This window comes from Heterocephalus glaber, unplaced genomic scaffold (genome assembly GCF_053883595.1).
Source record: "Heterocephalus glaber isolate CG9 unplaced genomic scaffold, H.glaber_assembly_v1.0 deba00000331, whole genome shotgun sequence".
NCBI lineage: Eukaryota > Metazoa > Chordata > Mammalia > Rodentia > Bathyergidae > Heterocephalus > Heterocephalus glaber.
Genome location: NW_028258142.1, coordinates 48,717,972 through 48,736,303, shown reverse-complemented (window position 1 = coordinate 48,736,303; position 18,332 = coordinate 48,717,972). Strand labels below are relative to the sequence as shown.

The window sequence follows — 18,332 nt, the reverse complement described above, 5'->3', positions numbered from 1 at the left end:
TTCTTTCAAGAACCTTTCTTGTCATTTAGCCGTGTTAGTCTTTCTCTTGACAGCCTGTGCTTTCCCTTGATACCACTTAACCCCATTTGTAATTATACCTTTTTTTTTGTTTTTCCCACCAGATTGGAGTTCTGTGAGGGGAAAGAACAGTGTCCGCTTTATTGACAGCTATACTCAGCACTTTCTTTTTTGAAAGTTGAAACTTCAAGTAATCATTCACTCAGAACAGGAAAATAAAATTGTCAAAATGGAATTTCTAAAAAACACAGAAAACAGGGGCCAGGGTTTTAGCTCAGTGGTTCTGCCGTCTGCCTCGCAAGCACAAGAACCTGAGTTTGAGCCCCAGAACCAAAAAAACCCACAGAAAACAAATTAAACCCAGTGCCCAGCGGTCTGTGTACAAGGTGGTGCCCTGCCCCTCTGCCACAGAGAGGCTGGGGTACCTGGAAGGTGTGGGAGCCGGCCGTCTTCTCATCACCCACAGGCCCTGAGAAATTAATTCTGACTGTGGTAGCAGGACAAAATTAATTCTGACTGTGCTGAATGGCTGGACATCTCATCTCCTACCTCCTGACAGTGATGCCCTCCTCGATAGGCAGGGGTTGCATGCATTGTTATAAAGGCCCCAATAATTTATTCGCGGCTTCCCAACTAGCATTTGTGCACAGTCCCTGTGGGCTCAGACATCCTGAGATCAAATGCCAGATCTCTCACTTACTTTTTGTGATTTGGGGCAAGTTATTACTCTCAGTTTTTGTTCATCTTTTTTTGTAAAGTGAGGAGAAAAATAATGTTCATGTTACAAGGCTATCTGGCACAGTCTCTGGAACTGAAAGTGCAAAAATCAAAAGCATCTTACATTCTTGAAAATAGATTATTGTTCACTTTTACTTATTTTGTCATCATACAAAATTTCCCATGCACATAATCAGAACTTACCTCTGTTGTCTTACGCAAGGCAGGAATCTTTTTCCCTTTTTCACACTCCCCTATATTTGATTCATCACTTGTGACTTTCTCTTCCCTTTTATGCTATCTCTTTTGCCAGGAATGCTGTGCATTCCTTCTCTAGCCATTTTACACTCCACCTATTCTTCAGAGTCTAGGCCAGCTCACCACTTCATGAGGCCTGGGGCTTAGTGTTCTAATATTTAATTATAAACAGCGTCCTGTCTACCTGTCTCCACACCCTTCTCCTCTAGTACATTCTAAGCACTGTGACAGCAGGCCTGTGGCCTATACTTCTTCTGCCATCTCTTGCAGTGCTTCCATAACTCTGTATCTAGACCACGAATGTACCAGTCCACAGATTGCTGATTTCTTGGAGGAATGCTTATCTTTGTTGAACAAGGAACACAGAGAAAGAACTACCTTATTAGAAGTAGTAAAGAGATGAAAGAACTTTATTTAATATGCAAAGTTGGATGTTAAAGCTTATAAACATGTCTGCTGAGATCCATCCCCCTAGGTCAGTGCTCATTTCTGTGTATTTTAGGTGGATATTTGTAAAGTGAGGATTCTGTTTTTACTTTTCTACCAGCTTTTGCTTTTGCCTTTTGTTAAACAGTTCTGACTGTTTCCTTGATGGGGTAGATTTCATGTTTGAGGTTGAACTTCCGTAGCTTGGGTGAAATGAAGCATCGTGGGTCAGCCACTGCACTGCAGCTGTACAGAGCCTCCTTTAGTACAAGATCTTATCAGAGTCTCTAATGAAACATTTAGTAGAATATGTGTTATGTTAGCAACAGATCCCTCATGGTTAAGCTCTCTGAATGTATATCTGGAGGAACAAGGGCTCTTTATTCTGCATTGATAAAAATGGACTGCAAGAGCTGTCTTTTATATTTGTTCTTAATGGGCCCATTAAGTATATTGTGCATAGTGAATTCATGTAATACCACTGGCTATGTTATAAAACCATGGTATTTATATCTCAGCCTAAGGCGTAGGGGCTCTTTTAATTTAATATGAACACCTCTAAAATTCATGGATTTATTTTTCTTATTTCTTTATTTCTCTTCTTTATATATTTTCCCCTCTCGATTTTTTCTTGTCTCCTCCTTGCTTTTTCTTCACCCAATTTTCTTTCTCTTCCTTTTTTCCAAAACCTATTTACATGACAGCATGCAAAAAACATTTCTTAGTGACTATACATCTTTTCACTTTTAAAAATATATATTCATTTTAGAAGAACCAAGTTCAAAAGTGCAACATTTGGGGAAATCTAAATATTTTATTATTCTTGATAATGCCTACACTTTTTGGTACTATTTCATGAATGCATCTATGTAAGCAACTGACCCCACAGTATGACTCTATTTTGAAAGTTATAAAGCTGGATCATGGAAAACCTCCTTTCAATAGTGAATTTATTTTGAATTTTCTTTTTATAGGTTTGCCTTAGTGAAATGAGGGCACACATAAGGACTTGTGAGAAGTACATTGACACATATGGACCACTGCAAGAACTCGAGGAGACAACAAGGTTTGCTTTAATTCCATATAATTTTATGCTAAACTTGATACATCTGTAAAGAATCTAATGGGCTGGGAAAGTTTAATATTTTCATTATGGAAATGAATGGCTCTTAACTATAGTACCTGGTTACTGGTATTTATTTCATAGTAGTAATTTCTTCAAAGAATTTTGTTCTACTTTAAAAACTGGGTAGGGCCGGGGATTTAGCTCAGTGGTTCTGCCGCTTGCCTCGCAAGCACAAGGACCTGAGTTCGATCCCTGGTACCAAAAAAAAAAAAAAAAAATGGGTAGAGAGCCGGGGATGTGGCTCAGCAGTGCCACACCAGCCTGGCAAGCTCAAAGTCCTGAGTTTGATTTGCAATACCAAAAAACAAAAACAAAAAATAAAAAAATAAAAATGAAACAAAAACTGGGTGGAGGGAAGGAACTAACTACACATTAAAAACATTGGAGCAACTTCCTGAGATAAGTTTATATTATATGAAATGGAATGCAGAACTCTTAGATTTCTTCTAGCCTCTGTTTGCAGACGAACAGATTCCTGAGGTAAATTGTGATTAAATGATTATTTATCTTTACTCTTCCATCACCATTGCCTCTGCTTAGTTTCTCAGTTGTTCTCTCATTTTGCTAGTTTGTCTTTAGAAAGTAGGAAGTGGCATCTCAGTGTATATTTAAGCAAGGGAAGGATGATCCTGGGCAGGTATCCTGATTCCTTAGCCTTTCCAGTAGGTGCTCTTATGTGGAGGAAGGGTGGAGGTGGCTAGTCAGTGAGATGGGGGCTGTTGATCATTAACTATTTTTTCTCTAAAAAAGAAAAAGAGGGCTGGGGATTTAGCTCAGTGGTTCCGCCGCCTGCCTCACAAGCACAAGGACCTGAGTTCGATCCCTGGTACCAAAATAAATAAATTTAAAAAAAAGAAAAAGAAGCAAATATAGGTCATTACTCTTGACAGAAAAGGTAGCTTAGCTGTATCAGGGTAATTGCAAAGTTTGAAGTCTCTCCTTGCTACAGAATAAAGAAATGTTTTGTGTTCTCCTGCCTAGGCTGGTGGCTTTGAAACTATTACATGTACTCGTGAACCCAGCTTCCCAATACTGGTAGTCAGTATAAGTTCTCTTTCCTGAAGAAAAATGTTAGTTTTACTTAAATATATTCAAAATAGAGCCTAAATGTCTTAGGCTGAAAGTCTAAAGGATCAACCCATTCTTTTTATTTTACCAAATATTGCCTTGCAAACATACCTGTTCTTATAGCTTTTGTTTTGTACTACGGTGATACAAATTTTAAGTGGTTATTTTAGCTGTGTGTAAGTCATGGATTCTGCTAGCTTGACCACGAGGACCGGTAGGAAGTAAAGATGACAAATGGTTTGAGAAAGTCTGTGGGTTTGATTGCAAGGTTGATGGGCTTTATGACAATATAAAACTATATAAAAACTAATTTAAATCCTAATTTCTTTTGCTGGTTAGAGCTACATAACAAAGATTTTAAGAAATAGATGTGGCTGGGGCATAGTTCAGTGTTAGAGCACTTGCCTAGCACATGTCAGGCCCTTGGGTTAATTTCTAACACCACAGAAAACAAAATAGGGAGAGTTATTGATGGTCTTATAGGTTAGATTAATATTTTTATTTATGATGGCAGTCTTCACTTCATATGAGAATTTGCTATAGGATTCAAATCTTAAACCCTTATACAAGAAGCTTATCCAGAGTACAAGTGTTGAGGAACAGGAAGTTATATCTATGTGGTGTGATTAAAAAAACTACAGTAAATGTTTAAATTTAAAAAATATATATTACAATAAAAGATACAGTGCCATGAGTCCCTCTCAAAATACTCACCCTTGATTCTAACATACTTATCCTTCTTGTCACTTTCTGAAGCAGTTCTGGAAGTCCTCTTTCTTTCTTTCTTTCGTTCGTTCTTTTTATTTATTTATTTTTGGTTTTTTGAGACAAGGTCTCACTAAGTAGTTCAGGCTGTTCTTGAACTCACTAGGTAGCCCAGGCTGGCCTCGATCTCAATAGCGATCCTCCTGCCTCAGTCTACCAAATGCTAGGATTACAGGCATACTATTACACCCGGCCCTGGAAGTCCTCTTTCATGAGTGTCATTTCTGTGATTTCCTCGATATCCTGAATCAGAATGTACCTGGCAATTTCTGTCAAACCCCAAAAAACAACAACAACAAAAAATTGCAGTGTATTCTTGGCCATCTTATTCACTAGATTTGGCACCATGTGACTTCTGGGTCTTCCCCAAAGGCAAAATGACCATGAAAGGTGAATGTTTTGAGTCAATTCAGGATGTGGAGGCAGTCATGATAGTGCAACCGAAGACACTAATGAAAGAAGACTTCCAGAACTGCTTCAGAAACTGGCAAGAATGATGGGATACGTATGTTTGAAGTGTGGGGGACTATTTTGAGGCAGATTAATGGCAATTTGTCTTTTGCTGTAATAATTTTTAAAAATTTAAACATTTGCCATATTTTTTAAAAATCCAAGCCTACATATTTTCCTAAGTATTTAAGGCAGTATTATCCACCAGAAATAACATATCATGTGTAATTTAAAATTTCCTACTAACAGTATTTTAAGAAGTACAAAGAAACAGGCAAAATGAACTTTTAATTTTTTTTTTTTTTGGCACCAGGGATTGAACTCGGCACCTTGCGCTTGCGAGGCAGGCAGGCACTGGAACCACTGAGCTAGATCCCTGGCCAACTTTTAATATATTTTTAACCTAATATAGCTAAAATATTATCATGTGAATATGTAATCAGTATAAGAATTATGGGGATACCTCATGTTCTCTCTTTTTTTTGTTGTTACTGGGAATTGAACTCCGGACCTTGCGAGGCAGGCGGCAGAACTACTGAGCTAAATCCCCAGCCCCTCATGTTCTCTTTTTGACATTAAGCTTCAAGATTCAATGTGTGGGCTAGGGATGTAGAGTACTTGTTTAGAGTGTTCAAAGCCTCGGGTTCAGTTGGTGTGTATTTTATATTTCCAGCACATCTTAATTTGGGGCAGCCAGGTTCCTGTGGCTTAGTAGACATTGGATAGCACAGATGTGAGGGACACTGACTGTGAAGTACGGATTAGGACAGCTGTAGGTGAATTTTTATTCATCCTTAGAAACTTAGAATGTGAGCTCATGTGTCTGGTTATGCTTGTAGTGTTGGAAAACAAATAACATCCAGTTCAGATGCTACTTGAATTAGGAAAAGAAGGATGAAAAAGGACTTCCAGGGACAGCTGGGTGCTGTGATACTCAGTTCCTAAGTGCTCAGATTGCACTTCTATGCCAAACCAGATAAAGTGCTTCAAATGTACTGTAATTGTGGGCTGGGGATACAGCTCAGTGGCGCTGTGCCTGCCTGGCAAGTGCAAGGTACTGAGTTTGATTCCCAGTATGGGGGCTGGGGTGGGGCAGTGTATGGTAATTGCTTCTCTGCTCTGTTTCTCTGAGCACACATACTGAGATTTCTTGTGGGAAAATACTTAGGCACCGGCACCCTTACCAGGATAAGAAAAATAAAATCAGATCAGGAGAACTAGGATAAGAGAGTAAATCCACTTATATTCTAATTTTTAAAAATTTTTCAATTAAGTGACTACTGTGTAGCTACCAATGATTTTAGGGATGTTTGCAATTCTGTGCAATTTCTAGGTGTGTCTGTCCATTTTGTCAGAGGGAATTGGATGAAGACAGTTTGCTGGATCACTGTATCACTCATCACAGATCCGAAAGGAGACCCGTGGTAAGAATTTTTGTTACTGTATCTTTTATTTATTTTTTATTTTTATTGGCACATGTTCGCAGTACGTAATGTTACTCTATTTGAATTTAAGATACACTAGAAAATCCACTTAATAGATTTCTTCTGATGCTGAGGATCAAACCCAGGGCTTCACATGCTAGGCAAGTGCTGTACCACTGCACAGACCCTCAGCCCTACAACTTTGGACTCAGTCATCCTGACTCTGTTTGTACTATTCCGACACAGGGCTCCTGATTTGGAAAAGCAACCAATAAATAAGTAAGATTGAGCCCTCACCCTTTTCCCCTGTACTGGGATCTGAAACAAGGCCCTTCACACGAGCTATACCCCAGCCCTCTCTCTCTTTTCCTCTCCTTTCCTTCTCCTTTCTCTATTTTTCCTGTTCTTTCTCTTTCTCTCTTGGAGTCTCTCTCTCTCTCTCTTTCATGACAAGGTCTCACTAAATTGCTAAGTTGTCCAGGCGAGGCTCAAACTTCTTTTTTTTTTTTCGAGACAGGGTCTTGCTGTGTAGTTCAGGTTGGCCTTGAGTTCACTATGTAGCCCAGGCTGGCTTTGAACTCATGGTGAACCTCCTGCCTCAGCCTCCCGAGTGCTAGTGTTGGGATCACAGGTGTATGGCACCACTCCTGGTATGTGTTTCATATTCTTTTTTTTTTTTGGTACTGGGGATCGAACTTGGGACCTTGCGCTTGCAAGGCAGGTGACAGAACCACTGAGCTAAATCCCAGGCCCCCATAGAATCTTAATATAATTTGGATGTGTGCTTCTGTGATGGCTACAGATTTGAACATTTTTTCATATACTTACTAGCCACTTGTACTTTCTTTGATAATTGTATGTTTAATTCATTGCCCATTTATCGATTGGGTTATTTGATTTTCTTGGTGTTGTTTGAGTTTCTTCACTCTTCTAGCTGTTTCCCCTGCTGTACAGAAACTTTTTAAATTGAAGCCAGGAATAGTAGTGCCCATCTATAATCTCAGCACTCTGGGAAGCTGAGGCAGGAGGATCAAAGCTTTGATCCCAGCCTGGGGAATTTGGTGACTTAAAAAAAGGTCGAGGGTGTAGTTCAGTTCAAAGACCCTGGGTTCAATCCTTAGTGCTGCAAAAGTTTTTAAAGAAAGAAAAAAAAATTAATTTGATGCGTTCCCATTTGTTGATTCTTGCTATTAGTTCCTATGCTACTGGAGTCCTGTTCAGGAAATCTTTGTGCCTGTGGCTTCAAGTGTTTCCCTACTACTTTCTTCTAGCAGTTTCAAAGTTTCAGGTCTTCTACCTAGGGTCTGTGATCCATTTTGGATTGATTTTTGTATAGGATTTATACTGGCTAGGGATCCAGTTTCAATCTTCTACCAATGGATCATGTGGATATCCAGTTTTCTCAGCACCACTTGTTAAAGAGGCTTTCTTTTTTTCCCAACTTATATTTTTGGCCCCTTTGCAAGAATCACATAGCTGTAGGTATAGTGGTTTGTTTCTGTGTCCGCTATTCCATTGGTCTACATGTCTGTTTTTGTGCCAGTTTCATTGTGTTACTATAGCTTTGTAATATAACATGGAATCTGGTATTGAAAACTTCCAGCATTGCTCTTGTGGCTCAGGATTGCTTTGGCTATTCTGAGTCTTTTTGGGTTTCATATGAATTTTAGGATTACTTTTTCTAGTTCTGTGAGGAATGTTGTTGGTATTTTAATAGAGATTGTGTTAAATCTACAGATCACTTCGGCCAATCCATGATCATGGGCTGCCTTTCTATCTAGTGTCTCCCATTCCTTTCTTCATTGTTCTATGAATTTCATCATAGAGGTCTTTCATTCCTTGCAAATCTAGACTGCTCTAAAGTTGTTCTACAAAACTCAGAGAAAAAGACCCATGTGGATAAAGATCAAAAGCAATGGGAATATTTTCATAATTCTCACAGATTGCAGAAGAATGAACATAAATACAAAAGAAATTCCATGCTCTTGGTTTTGGACCAACAGTGGCTTTGTTTAACTAGCAAAAAATTGCAGAATTTCTCCCCTACCTTCTTTCTCACCCCCGATTTATTCATGATAGACATACAATAGCATTTCTATTGTACAGTGTACTTGGGCTATTTGTGATACAGAGTGAACAAAGATTTTTATATGCTCAAAGAGAAGCATCACCATGGGAGATTAATGCAGCCTCCCACACAGGTGGTAACTAACTTCTGTCACATGTCTCACAGTATGAACTCAACCACTACAAGGGTTTTGTTTCTAGGCATCTCAAGCTCTTTAACTTTCCTTCTGAATCTATTGCAGTTTACTTGTGTTTCTCTTATCCAACAGTTAAAATACGGCTCTAAGCTTCAAGAGTGGTCAGGTCAGTAAGGAAGAAACAGCAATTGCTAGGAATTTGAATACTGTCAGTGCTGTTTATTATTAAGCATTTTATTAGCTTTTAAATGGTTGGCATACTTCTGGTCTGATAAAAATTCTCAGTAAAATAGAAACCCCAAAAGTGTTTTTTTTCTGTAGCTACTAGGCTTAGTAAAGCTGTTCCTTACCACAACCTAGCTGCTAGATCAGGAGTTTCCCACTCATTCCCCTTCTATTTCATCTGTTTTGTTTTTTTCCCTAAAAGCAGTTACATTTTAGTGGTTCATCAGAGTCACCTGGAGGGCTTGCTTAGTCCCAGAAGACTGGACCCACCCCCTAGAGTATCTGATTTGAGAGTCTGGGCTGGGGCCAGGTCACTTGCTTCCCCCTGCCCCAGAGCTGGAGATTGAATCCAGGGCCTCTTGCAAGTCCTGTACTGGGGAGCTAGACCATCAGCCACAAAATGTGCATTTCTAACAAGTTTTCAAGTGGTGCTGATGCTGCAGGTTTGAGGACCCCACCCTGAGAATCTATTGCTCTGTTTAAAACTTTTAAGAAAGAGCAAGCCAGAAATAAGACTGTGGTTTTCTTTTGTTCTATTCTTTGTAGACCTGCATTGAATAGTCTGCATTCTAGAGACTTAAAGAATAAATACCCTCTCAAAGAATCATTTCTACCTGTGACAACTGTGGTTTTCTTTTAATTCCTCTAATGCATCTTATGTTAGATCGGTCCCTTTTTCCTAGCAGGCAAATCTCTGGTCTTTGTTTTATTCGTCTATAAATCAAAGGTAAAGAAAATCAGTTTGATATGGGTTACCTTTGGCACTTAGTTTCGTGGCAGGAAAGAGCAATGAATCAAGATTCATGCCGTGGAAAGGCACTATTTGGAATCAGTAAGCTCAAGACCAGAAAATGTAAACTGCAGGGCTAAGGGAGGCACACTAAGGGCACCTGTAGGACAGGCTGAGGGTCTTCCTAAAGCTGCCAGCCCCGCAAATCGGGACAGGCAGATGTGCTTGTCTGCTGTTCATTGTTGTGCAGTGTGAACAGGCTGTGGGAGCTCACCAACAAGGACTTCCCTCTGGCAGCACAAGAACACGGTAATATCACTGTATTTGCTAAGTGAGAAGCTATTTAGTCATAGTTCTTGATTTTTTTTTTTTTTTTGGCAACACTAGGGATTGAACCCAAGACCTTCACACTGAGCAATATCCCCAGCCTTTCTCCCTTTCTCTCTCTCTCTCTCTCTCTCTTTCTTTCTTCAGGGTCTTGGTATGTAGTTAAGGCTGGCCTTGAATTCACCATGTAGCCCAGGCTGGCCTCAAGGCTGGCCTCCTGCCTCAGCCTCCAAAGTGCTAGCATTACAGGTGTGCTCCATCATGCCTGGCTACCTTTTAAAAAGTTAAACATATTTTTACCACGTGACCAAGCAAACTCTAGAAATTCATCCTAGAGAAATGAAAACTTACATTTATTGAAACATCTGTACACAAATACTTGTTAGTTTTATCTGTAACAACCCCAAACTGGAAACAATCTGAATGTCCTTCAGAAAGAAATGGGTAAATAGACTGTGAAACCTCCTTACCACGGACTACTGCTACTCAGCAATAAAAAGAAAGGAGCAGCTTTGGTGGTTCTGAAGGTCACTGTGTTCAGTGGAAAAAGGCAATCTCAAGCGGTTAAATACCGTTTAATCCTGTTCATGTAGCGTTCTCAAAATGATGAAATCATGGAAGTGCAGCACAGATTGCTCCACAGAGGTTGGGGAGGGAGGAGAAAGTACAAGGATGTTCCACACTGGCGTTACTTTGTAGAGGGGGAACGGATCTGTGTCTTGATTCTGCTAGGGGTTTTCACATCTCTCCATGTGAACATTTATAAAGTTTCATAAAACCTTGTAAAACACACACAGAGGCAAAAAATTCATATCTGTAAAGGTTAGTAAAATGTAATGTCTGTAGCCTAGTTAACTGCCAGTTTCTGGGTTTCAGCAACGCCCTATAGTTAATGTCATATGTTGGCGTGTGAGGAAACCAAGTGATAGAGACAAAGGACCGTTCTGCATTGTTTTTATAATTTCTTATGAATTTATAAATGTCTCAAAATTAACTTATTTTTTCCTTTTACCGGTGATTGAGCCCAGGACCTTCATACTAAGAGTCATCCTTAGACCTTTTTTTTTGTACCAGGGATCGAACTCAGGTCCTTGTGCTTGCAAGCCAGGTGGCAGAACCACTGGGCTAAATCTCCGGCCCCTTAGACCTTTTTAAAAAATGGTTTCGGTTTTTTTTTTTTGAGACAGAATCTCACTAAGTCTCTAAGATGCCCAGGCTGGGCTTGAACTTATAGTTCTCCTCCCTGGGGCTCTCTATTTCTTTTTTGAGACAGGACTTTCCTATGTAGTTCAGACTAGCCTTGAACTGGTGGCAATCCTCCTGCCTCAGCCTTCCAAGAGCTGGGATTATTCACTTGGCTTCAAGGAATCTCCATTTCTGGTCATTTATCCTAAGAAAATAATCCCCCCTAAAAGGTAAATATGATAGAAAATGTCATTTGCACTAAGAAAATATATGAATACAAAAACCTTAAATATTTTAAGAGACAGAAACCTAGTTCAGTAAGTTCTTGTACATCTACCAACTGTAACATTGTTAAAATACGTAAATATGAAACAAAGAGTTAATATATCACATGTTCAAATAGACAAGAAATGCATATGAAGAAATAACTGCAAGTTCGTTTAACATTCTTTTTAGTAGCTGTGCAATTTTACAGCACAAAAATGAGATGGCAAATGGATCTAGAAAAGTTAAAGTTCATTTTTGTAGTTCAGGGATTAAATTTAGGGCTTCCCACATACTACGCCTATGCTCTACCACTGAGCTACATCTCCAGCTCCATTTTATTTTCATTTTCTAAATTTTGAGACAGATTCTTGCTCATTTCCCCAGGCTCACCTCAAAATTTGAAAGTAGCTAGTATCACAGGTGGGAACCACTAGATCCAGCTAAAATTCACATTGAATGATTTGTTTTCTTAAATATTCTATGCCAATAATTCTTTTAGATTCTTTCTTGAACTCTTGCTCTTATTTCTTTCCAGTTCTGCCCGCTTTGCCATTTTATACCAAATGAGAATCCAGGCAGCTTCAATGGCAGTTTAATAAGACATTTGCAAGTTAGCCACACTTTGTTTTATGATGATTTCATAGTAAGTATATTGTTTTCCTTTTACATTGTTTTTGTGCTGCTGTGTTAAGCTTACTTTTTTACTCCAAGTGGATAAAATTACAGAGGAAAATTGTGTATATTGCTAACGTGCTAAACATCAGCGTTACATAGGAAATCATGAAATTATAGTGTCTTATAAATTTGACTGTTGATGCTAAAGTAATTTTTTGCTTTGGATGAAGTTATTTTCTTTGTGATTTAGATAATCAGATGTAATATAAACAGCCAGACTTAGCCTTTAAGTTGTTTAAATTTTTATTCTAGTTCCTCCCTTCTTAGTTACAACTTGAATGACATTGTGAACTTATATAGTGGAGATGAAATCATATCAATATCATATCAATGAATCATATAGTGGAGATGAAATCATATCAATAATGAACCCCCTCAGACCTCTGTGTCCGGTTGCTTTCATACCCAATCGTAGACAGAATACAGTGAACCTCATCAGGTTCTCACAACCTTGCCTGAATCACTCATAGTGATTCTTGTTTTTTCAAGTTGGATGAAAAATTATATCATATGAATAGGGGTTTTTTTGTTTTTTGCTTTTTGTTTTGTTTTGATTTGGTTTTTGGTTTTTTTTTTTTTTTTTGATACCAGGGATCAAACTCAGGTCCTTGCGCTTGTGAGGCAGGCGGCGGAACCACTGAGCTAAATCCCCGGCCCTGGTTTTTGGTTTTTTGAGACAAGATCTCGCTATTAGTTCAGGCTGGCCTTGAACTCACTATGTAGCCCAGGCTGGCCTCGAACTTGCAGCGATCCTCCTACCTCAGCCTCCCAAGTGCTGGGACTGCAGGATATATAAATAGTTTTTAATACTTATGTTATTATATATAATGATATATAAGCGCTTATATATTATTATATATTTTTCATTATGAGAAGCGATAGTCCTAAGTAAACAAAAAATTAACATAGCTTTTGCTCTGCTTTGGTCCATATGTTGCTATTTAGGGATATGGCATTGTCTCCTAAGTCCCTTTCGCCAAAAGATTATTGCCTGTTATAGGGAGAAAATTACTCCTAGCAATGTTCTCAAATAATTTTCACTGATTTTGACTGTTGTCTTATGCAGTTTCAAGATGAAATTGTTGAAGGTTGACATCTAAAAATTTTCTCTCCCTTTCTTTTTTTTTTTTTTTTTTTTTTGAGTTAAGTTCTCACTGTTTAGTCCAGGCTGGCCTCGAACTGTCAGTTGTCCTGCCTCAGCCTCCCAAGTGCTAGGATTGCAGGCATGGGCCACATGCCCAGATGTTCTCCGTATTTTCTGACCTGCGCATTGTGATTATCCAGATTGGACCCAAGGGCTGGGGATTTAGCTCAGTGGTGCTGCCGCCTGCCTTGAAAGCGCAAGGTCCTGAGTTTAATCCCCAGTACCAGAAAAGAAAAAAGAAAAAGAAAAATCAGCTTGGACCCAAGGGGCCTGGGTGCTGAGCTAGTTTAAATAATAGTTCTGTCACAGCCCTGCAGGTTTGTGGAAGGCATTTAACCTCTGAACTTCAGTTGTTCAATTTGTAACATGGGGAAAGTAAAAACACCTACTCCCAAAAGCTCTTTTGAGGATTAAACAAGAGAGAATGCATAGAAAATGATTTATTTGCACAGTTCAGGCATATGTGATAGACAGGATTAATTGCATGCCTTTTTCTGGCCACTCATGTTCAGGCTGTTCTCAAGGTCTTCCACAGGATGACCCAGAATGTGTCAGGAGGAAGCCAATTTGTTGAGAGTATTTTATAGCCATTCAAAACCATAGTTTTGAGTATGGAAGTGAACTGGAAGTAGTGGTCTTTTTTTTGAATTTTTTTTTTTTTCCTAAACTGCCATATACCAGGGTAGTATGTTTTATTCTGGACAGTAACTTCTGGAGGTAAATACGGTATTTTCATCTTCATTTAACCACCAAATAGCTGAAGCTCCAAGTCTTAAGTGTTCAAAAGAACAAGCCAATATTAAGTCCAAACTCTGTGCCTTATGGCTTTCCTTTAGACTTCATTTGTCTTTGTGTTTTAGGACGGATTTTCAGCAGAAATTTTGCTTTTTGTCATTTGTTTATTGTGGAAAAGGAGAGCGATCACAGAGGATAGGGCTCTTAACTTTTGTTTTACTTAGGGATTGTGACACATAGGCAAGAAGAGTCTTGTTTGCAACCTTTTTTTTTTTTACAAGTAGATATTTAGCAGCACTCTGACACTGTGAATCCTAGGGGATGTGTGGTTTGGGTTTGGTTTTGTTTTTGAGGCACTGGTGATCAAACCCAGAGTCCTGCACATGCTAGACAATGCTCTGCCACTGAGCTACCACCCAGATCGCTAGGGAATGTCTTAACATTACCCATGTTACATGTTCTTGTGAAATTTAACACTCTGACCAGGATTTGGAATATTGAATAAAAACTGCTGATTAGGTCAGATCAAAACTTTAAATTCCAAACCAAGACTATTTTTATTATGGTAGTAACTAGTTCATTCCTAGGGTGTAAAATGAAATGGAATATGTACTGGCCTCAAAGCAGAAGTCCCAGGTTCTCTGACAGGATTTGTGGAATCTTCGACAAGTCATTTAACTCAGGGCTTTAGTTTCTTGCAAAATGAGGGCATTGCATTGACCCTCATCCTCCAATTTCTGAAACACAATTGATTCTGCACATTACTAACTATTTTTCTTTATTGTAGGATTTTAATATAATTGAGGAAGCTCTTATCCGAAGAGCCTTAGACCAGTCGCTTCTTGAATATGTGAATCATTCGAACACCACATAATTTTATGAATAGAAAAGGGAAGTGGAGCATTCAATTGTACCATTTCAAATGCTGCTTGAACAGTTGGAGGGAAATTGTCAATGTTTCATGGGGGGAAATATACAACCCTGTTATAAGTTTGCCCATGGTTATTGTTGTATTGCATTCAAAAACTGCTTTCATTCTGATGGTTTACATCTAGCTTGTTTTTGAGTTTCTTAGACATTTAACAAGAAATAGACTCCATCAGTCATCAGTATATAGAAGAAACACAGGCTGAGTATGAAGGTGGAGAATCTCTATTTGCAAATTGGGTGACATTAGGTGTAATGCTACATATTAATAACTACCACCATGGGTTAGGCAAGATAACTAATCTCTGCTCTATGTAAAAAGATGGAGAGAGAAGCAATGTGCAGCTATTCAAGGAAATATGAAACTTGTTCCAATGCTCTTGTTGTAATCTCTAACAGAATAACATGAAGAATCTTGTATGGAAATAGGACAGGACAATTTTGAAGTTAACAAAGATCATTTAACCAAATTATATTATGTAATACTGTAACAAAATAAATTTTGTGTTAGCAATGTGTACTTAATTCTTTGACTTTTTATATGGACACATAAGAACTTAATATTTTTCAAATATTTGTAGCTTGTTATTTAGAAATATTTCTATAATATAATTTCTTTTTTTATAATATAATTTCTTAAGAACCATCAGTTGATATTTACAGAAAAATTTACATCTCTACTTTTTAGTGTAAACTCCAAGGGCTCTGTTTTTAATTTCAACCTTTTAAAAATTATAAACTAAAACACATACTAAAGATTAGACACAAAATTGACAGCCTTATGCATTATTAAAAGAAACATTCTTTTAGAACTCTGCCAGCTACCCCATTTGTATTCTTTGTGTCCTGTCAACAACTACAAGCCCACAAAAGCAACCACTACACTGATTTCAGTAGCAGACACAAACCCTCACCCTGAGCCATATTCTCCATTTTAGACATTGGTTTTAAACTTGCTTTTCTCAGCTCTAGACAAGTAATAGCAGATTTTTATTTCACAACCTCTCTTCCTCAATTTGGATGGATCATACAATAAAGGAAAACCTGCTGGACAAGAGAAGTTAACGATTGGACTGAAAATCTGGCTGCTGAAAAATAGAAGAAAACATTCTTGAATATTAGTACCTACTGTGGAGACAGTAAATCTTGGTTCATTTAGAGAAAAAAAAAAAAATGCATCTTTAGGCCGGGGATTTAGCTCAGTGGCACAGCGCCTGGCTGGCAAGCGCTAGGTCCTGAGTTTGATCCCTGGTATCAAAAAAGAAAAAGGCATTTTTTACATTTGTAAAACCTGAAAAATTAAATCTTAAATTAAAAACTTAAAAAAAGTATATTTTAAGGGAAGCTTAGGGCATCTACCATGCTTAACTGCAGTATAGCAATTCTGAATCTTGTCCCTGAATTCCTTTTATGATAATTTTGCCATCTACAGGACGAGTTAGGTGCTGGCCACCTGGATTATTTTGAGTTCTTAATTATTTTGAGTTCTAGAAATGCAGATATTCATTGTTTCACTTTGGGTTGGGTTTTGGAGTTTTTTGCTTTGTTTTTGAGACAGGAACTCACTATGCAGCCTAGGCTGGCCTTGAACTTGCAGAGATCCTCCTGTCTGAGCCTCTTGAGTGCTGGGATTACAAGGTATGTGCCACCATGCCTGGCTTCAAATATTCATTGTTTCACCATGCCTTTAGCTTTTTATAAGAAGGTTTTAATCATTGTTTTAAAAAATGAAAATTATTATTTGAAATACCAACAAAAAATTTGACTCACTTTCTACTTTTTGGTACCAGGCATTGAACTCAGGGCCTCATGCTGTGCCACTGAGCTACATCCCCGGCCCTCACTTTCTTGCTGAATCTTTCTTTATTTTGGTACCAGGGATCTAACTCGGAACCTTGCACTTTCGAGTCAGGCACCAGAACCACTGAGCTAAATCCCCAGACCTTATTTTCTTTATAATGCATCAGGGTACACCTTTTTCAAGGCCTCCTAAGGGAAAAACTATTTCACGTTGTTCTTCTAAAGTTAAATTCTCCTAGCTCTGCAAAAACCTATGGAAGTAAAAACAACAACAACAACAACCTATGAAGGTTTCCTATTCATATAGTTTTGCAGCCACATTTCTCAAGTGTAGGTGTAAAGATTGGGTTGATTGTGAATCTATGGTAAAGATAAGTTTCCACATCAAATCTCTTAAGCAATTTTGTCTCCAATGATGTTGCTTCATTACTGTTACTGGGTGCTAGCGTCTTTCATTTTGAAGGGAGCTTACTCCAGTTTTTGAATATTTATCATATTGTAATTTGTATCCTCAGACACTAAAGGTATTTTAGAAGTCCTAAGAGATTGATTCTTTTATTAGTCAATGGTAAAAATATATATAATCAGAATTTAAAATGTGCAATTACAATTGTATTGGAATAATACAATTCCAATTATATTACTATGGAAAATAAAGAATGGCAGGACCATTGAATTCATTAAAATATCTACCGGGTTCATTCTTAAATATTGACCTTAATTGTTTTTTACACAAACGTAATATTCTTTCTGTTTTTTGGTGGTGGTGGGGATGGACCCCAGGCTCTCATAGAAGTGCTAACCCTGCCCCGCCCACTAATATGTGTTTTAGATTGTTACCATTCGGTAGCATGTAGTAAAATCTGCGTTCTCAATGGGATGTACTTTTGCGTTTCAGAGGACATTGGCAATGCCAAGAGACATATTTGGTTGCCATAACTGGGGCAGATGTGTTATTGGCCTGGGAGCTGGGTGGGCAGAGGTCAGGGATATTGCCCAACATTCTACAGCACACAAGATAGCCCCTCACAACAGTTCTCTTCCCTAAATATCAGTATTGCCAGGGTTTACAAGCCCCAGGTTGACTAAGATGTTGCTGAGCATCCTAGAATTACTATTGGTTTGGCTTGCAAGGGATTTCATTAAAACATGAAGGGTAGGACACAGGGCGGGGATGCAGCTCAGTGGTGCTGCGCCTGCTTGGCAAGTACAAGGTCCTGAGTTTGATTCCTGGTACTGGAAAAACAAAAAAACAAAAATAAAAGGTAAGACACAGTGGCTGGGGATTTAGCTGAGTGACAGAGGGCTTGCCTAGCATGTGTGAGACCCTGGGTTTGATCCCTAGCACTATAAAAATAATGATTTTTAAAATAAATATTTTTTCCAAAACAGCTTCATTTAATCAATAGAAATAGTTGCTTAAATGATATGAAGGGCTGAAAGTCAAAATGTACCTGAGAAACTTTAGCTGTGGAGCTGGAAAAATCTCACTCACTGCCAGAAAATAATAATTTTTTTAAAAGATAAGATACAAATATTGTATTCCCTGAAAAATACTAAGTTTTGAGTAGCTATACCTGTCATGTCTACCTATGTGTCAAGAATATATGGAAGCTTTTTAAGATTCTTTTTTTTTTTTTTTTTTTTTTTTGGTACCAGGGATTGAACTTGGGACCTTACACTTGCAAGGCAGGTGCCAGAACCACTGAGCTAAATCCCGGCTCTTTTTAGGATTCTTTGTGATAAGTATAAGTTATAACAGAGGTGTTATTGACATAACTTCTGATAACTCAATTTGCTAAGTAACTTCCTAAAAACTAAGGAACCCAGGATCACTTGAAGACCTACCTTTATTGCTTAA

At 38.3% G+C, this 18,332-nt stretch overlaps 1 protein-coding gene across 3 annotated transcripts in view; it reads left to right on the top strand.

Annotated features, from left to right (window-relative positions):
- Rnf125 (ring finger protein 125) overlaps positions 1-15,196 on the top strand; it is a 32,890-nt gene extending 17,694 nt beyond the window's left edge. For all 3 annotated transcript variants that reach the window (XM_004853113.4, XM_087193741.1, XM_087193736.1), the window contains exons 3-6: positions 2,394-2,485; positions 6,162-6,252; positions 11,726-11,833; positions 14,532-15,196. In XM_004853113.4, coding sequence (XP_004853170.1) covers positions 2,394-2,485; positions 6,162-6,252; positions 11,726-11,833; positions 14,532-14,618 — 378 coding nt within the window. In that variant the 3' untranslated portion in view covers positions 14,619-15,196. The remainder of the gene's footprint in view (positions 1-2,393; positions 2,486-6,161; positions 6,253-11,725; positions 11,834-14,531) is intronic.
- The last annotated feature ends 3,136 nt before the right edge of the window (positions 15,197-18,332 follow it).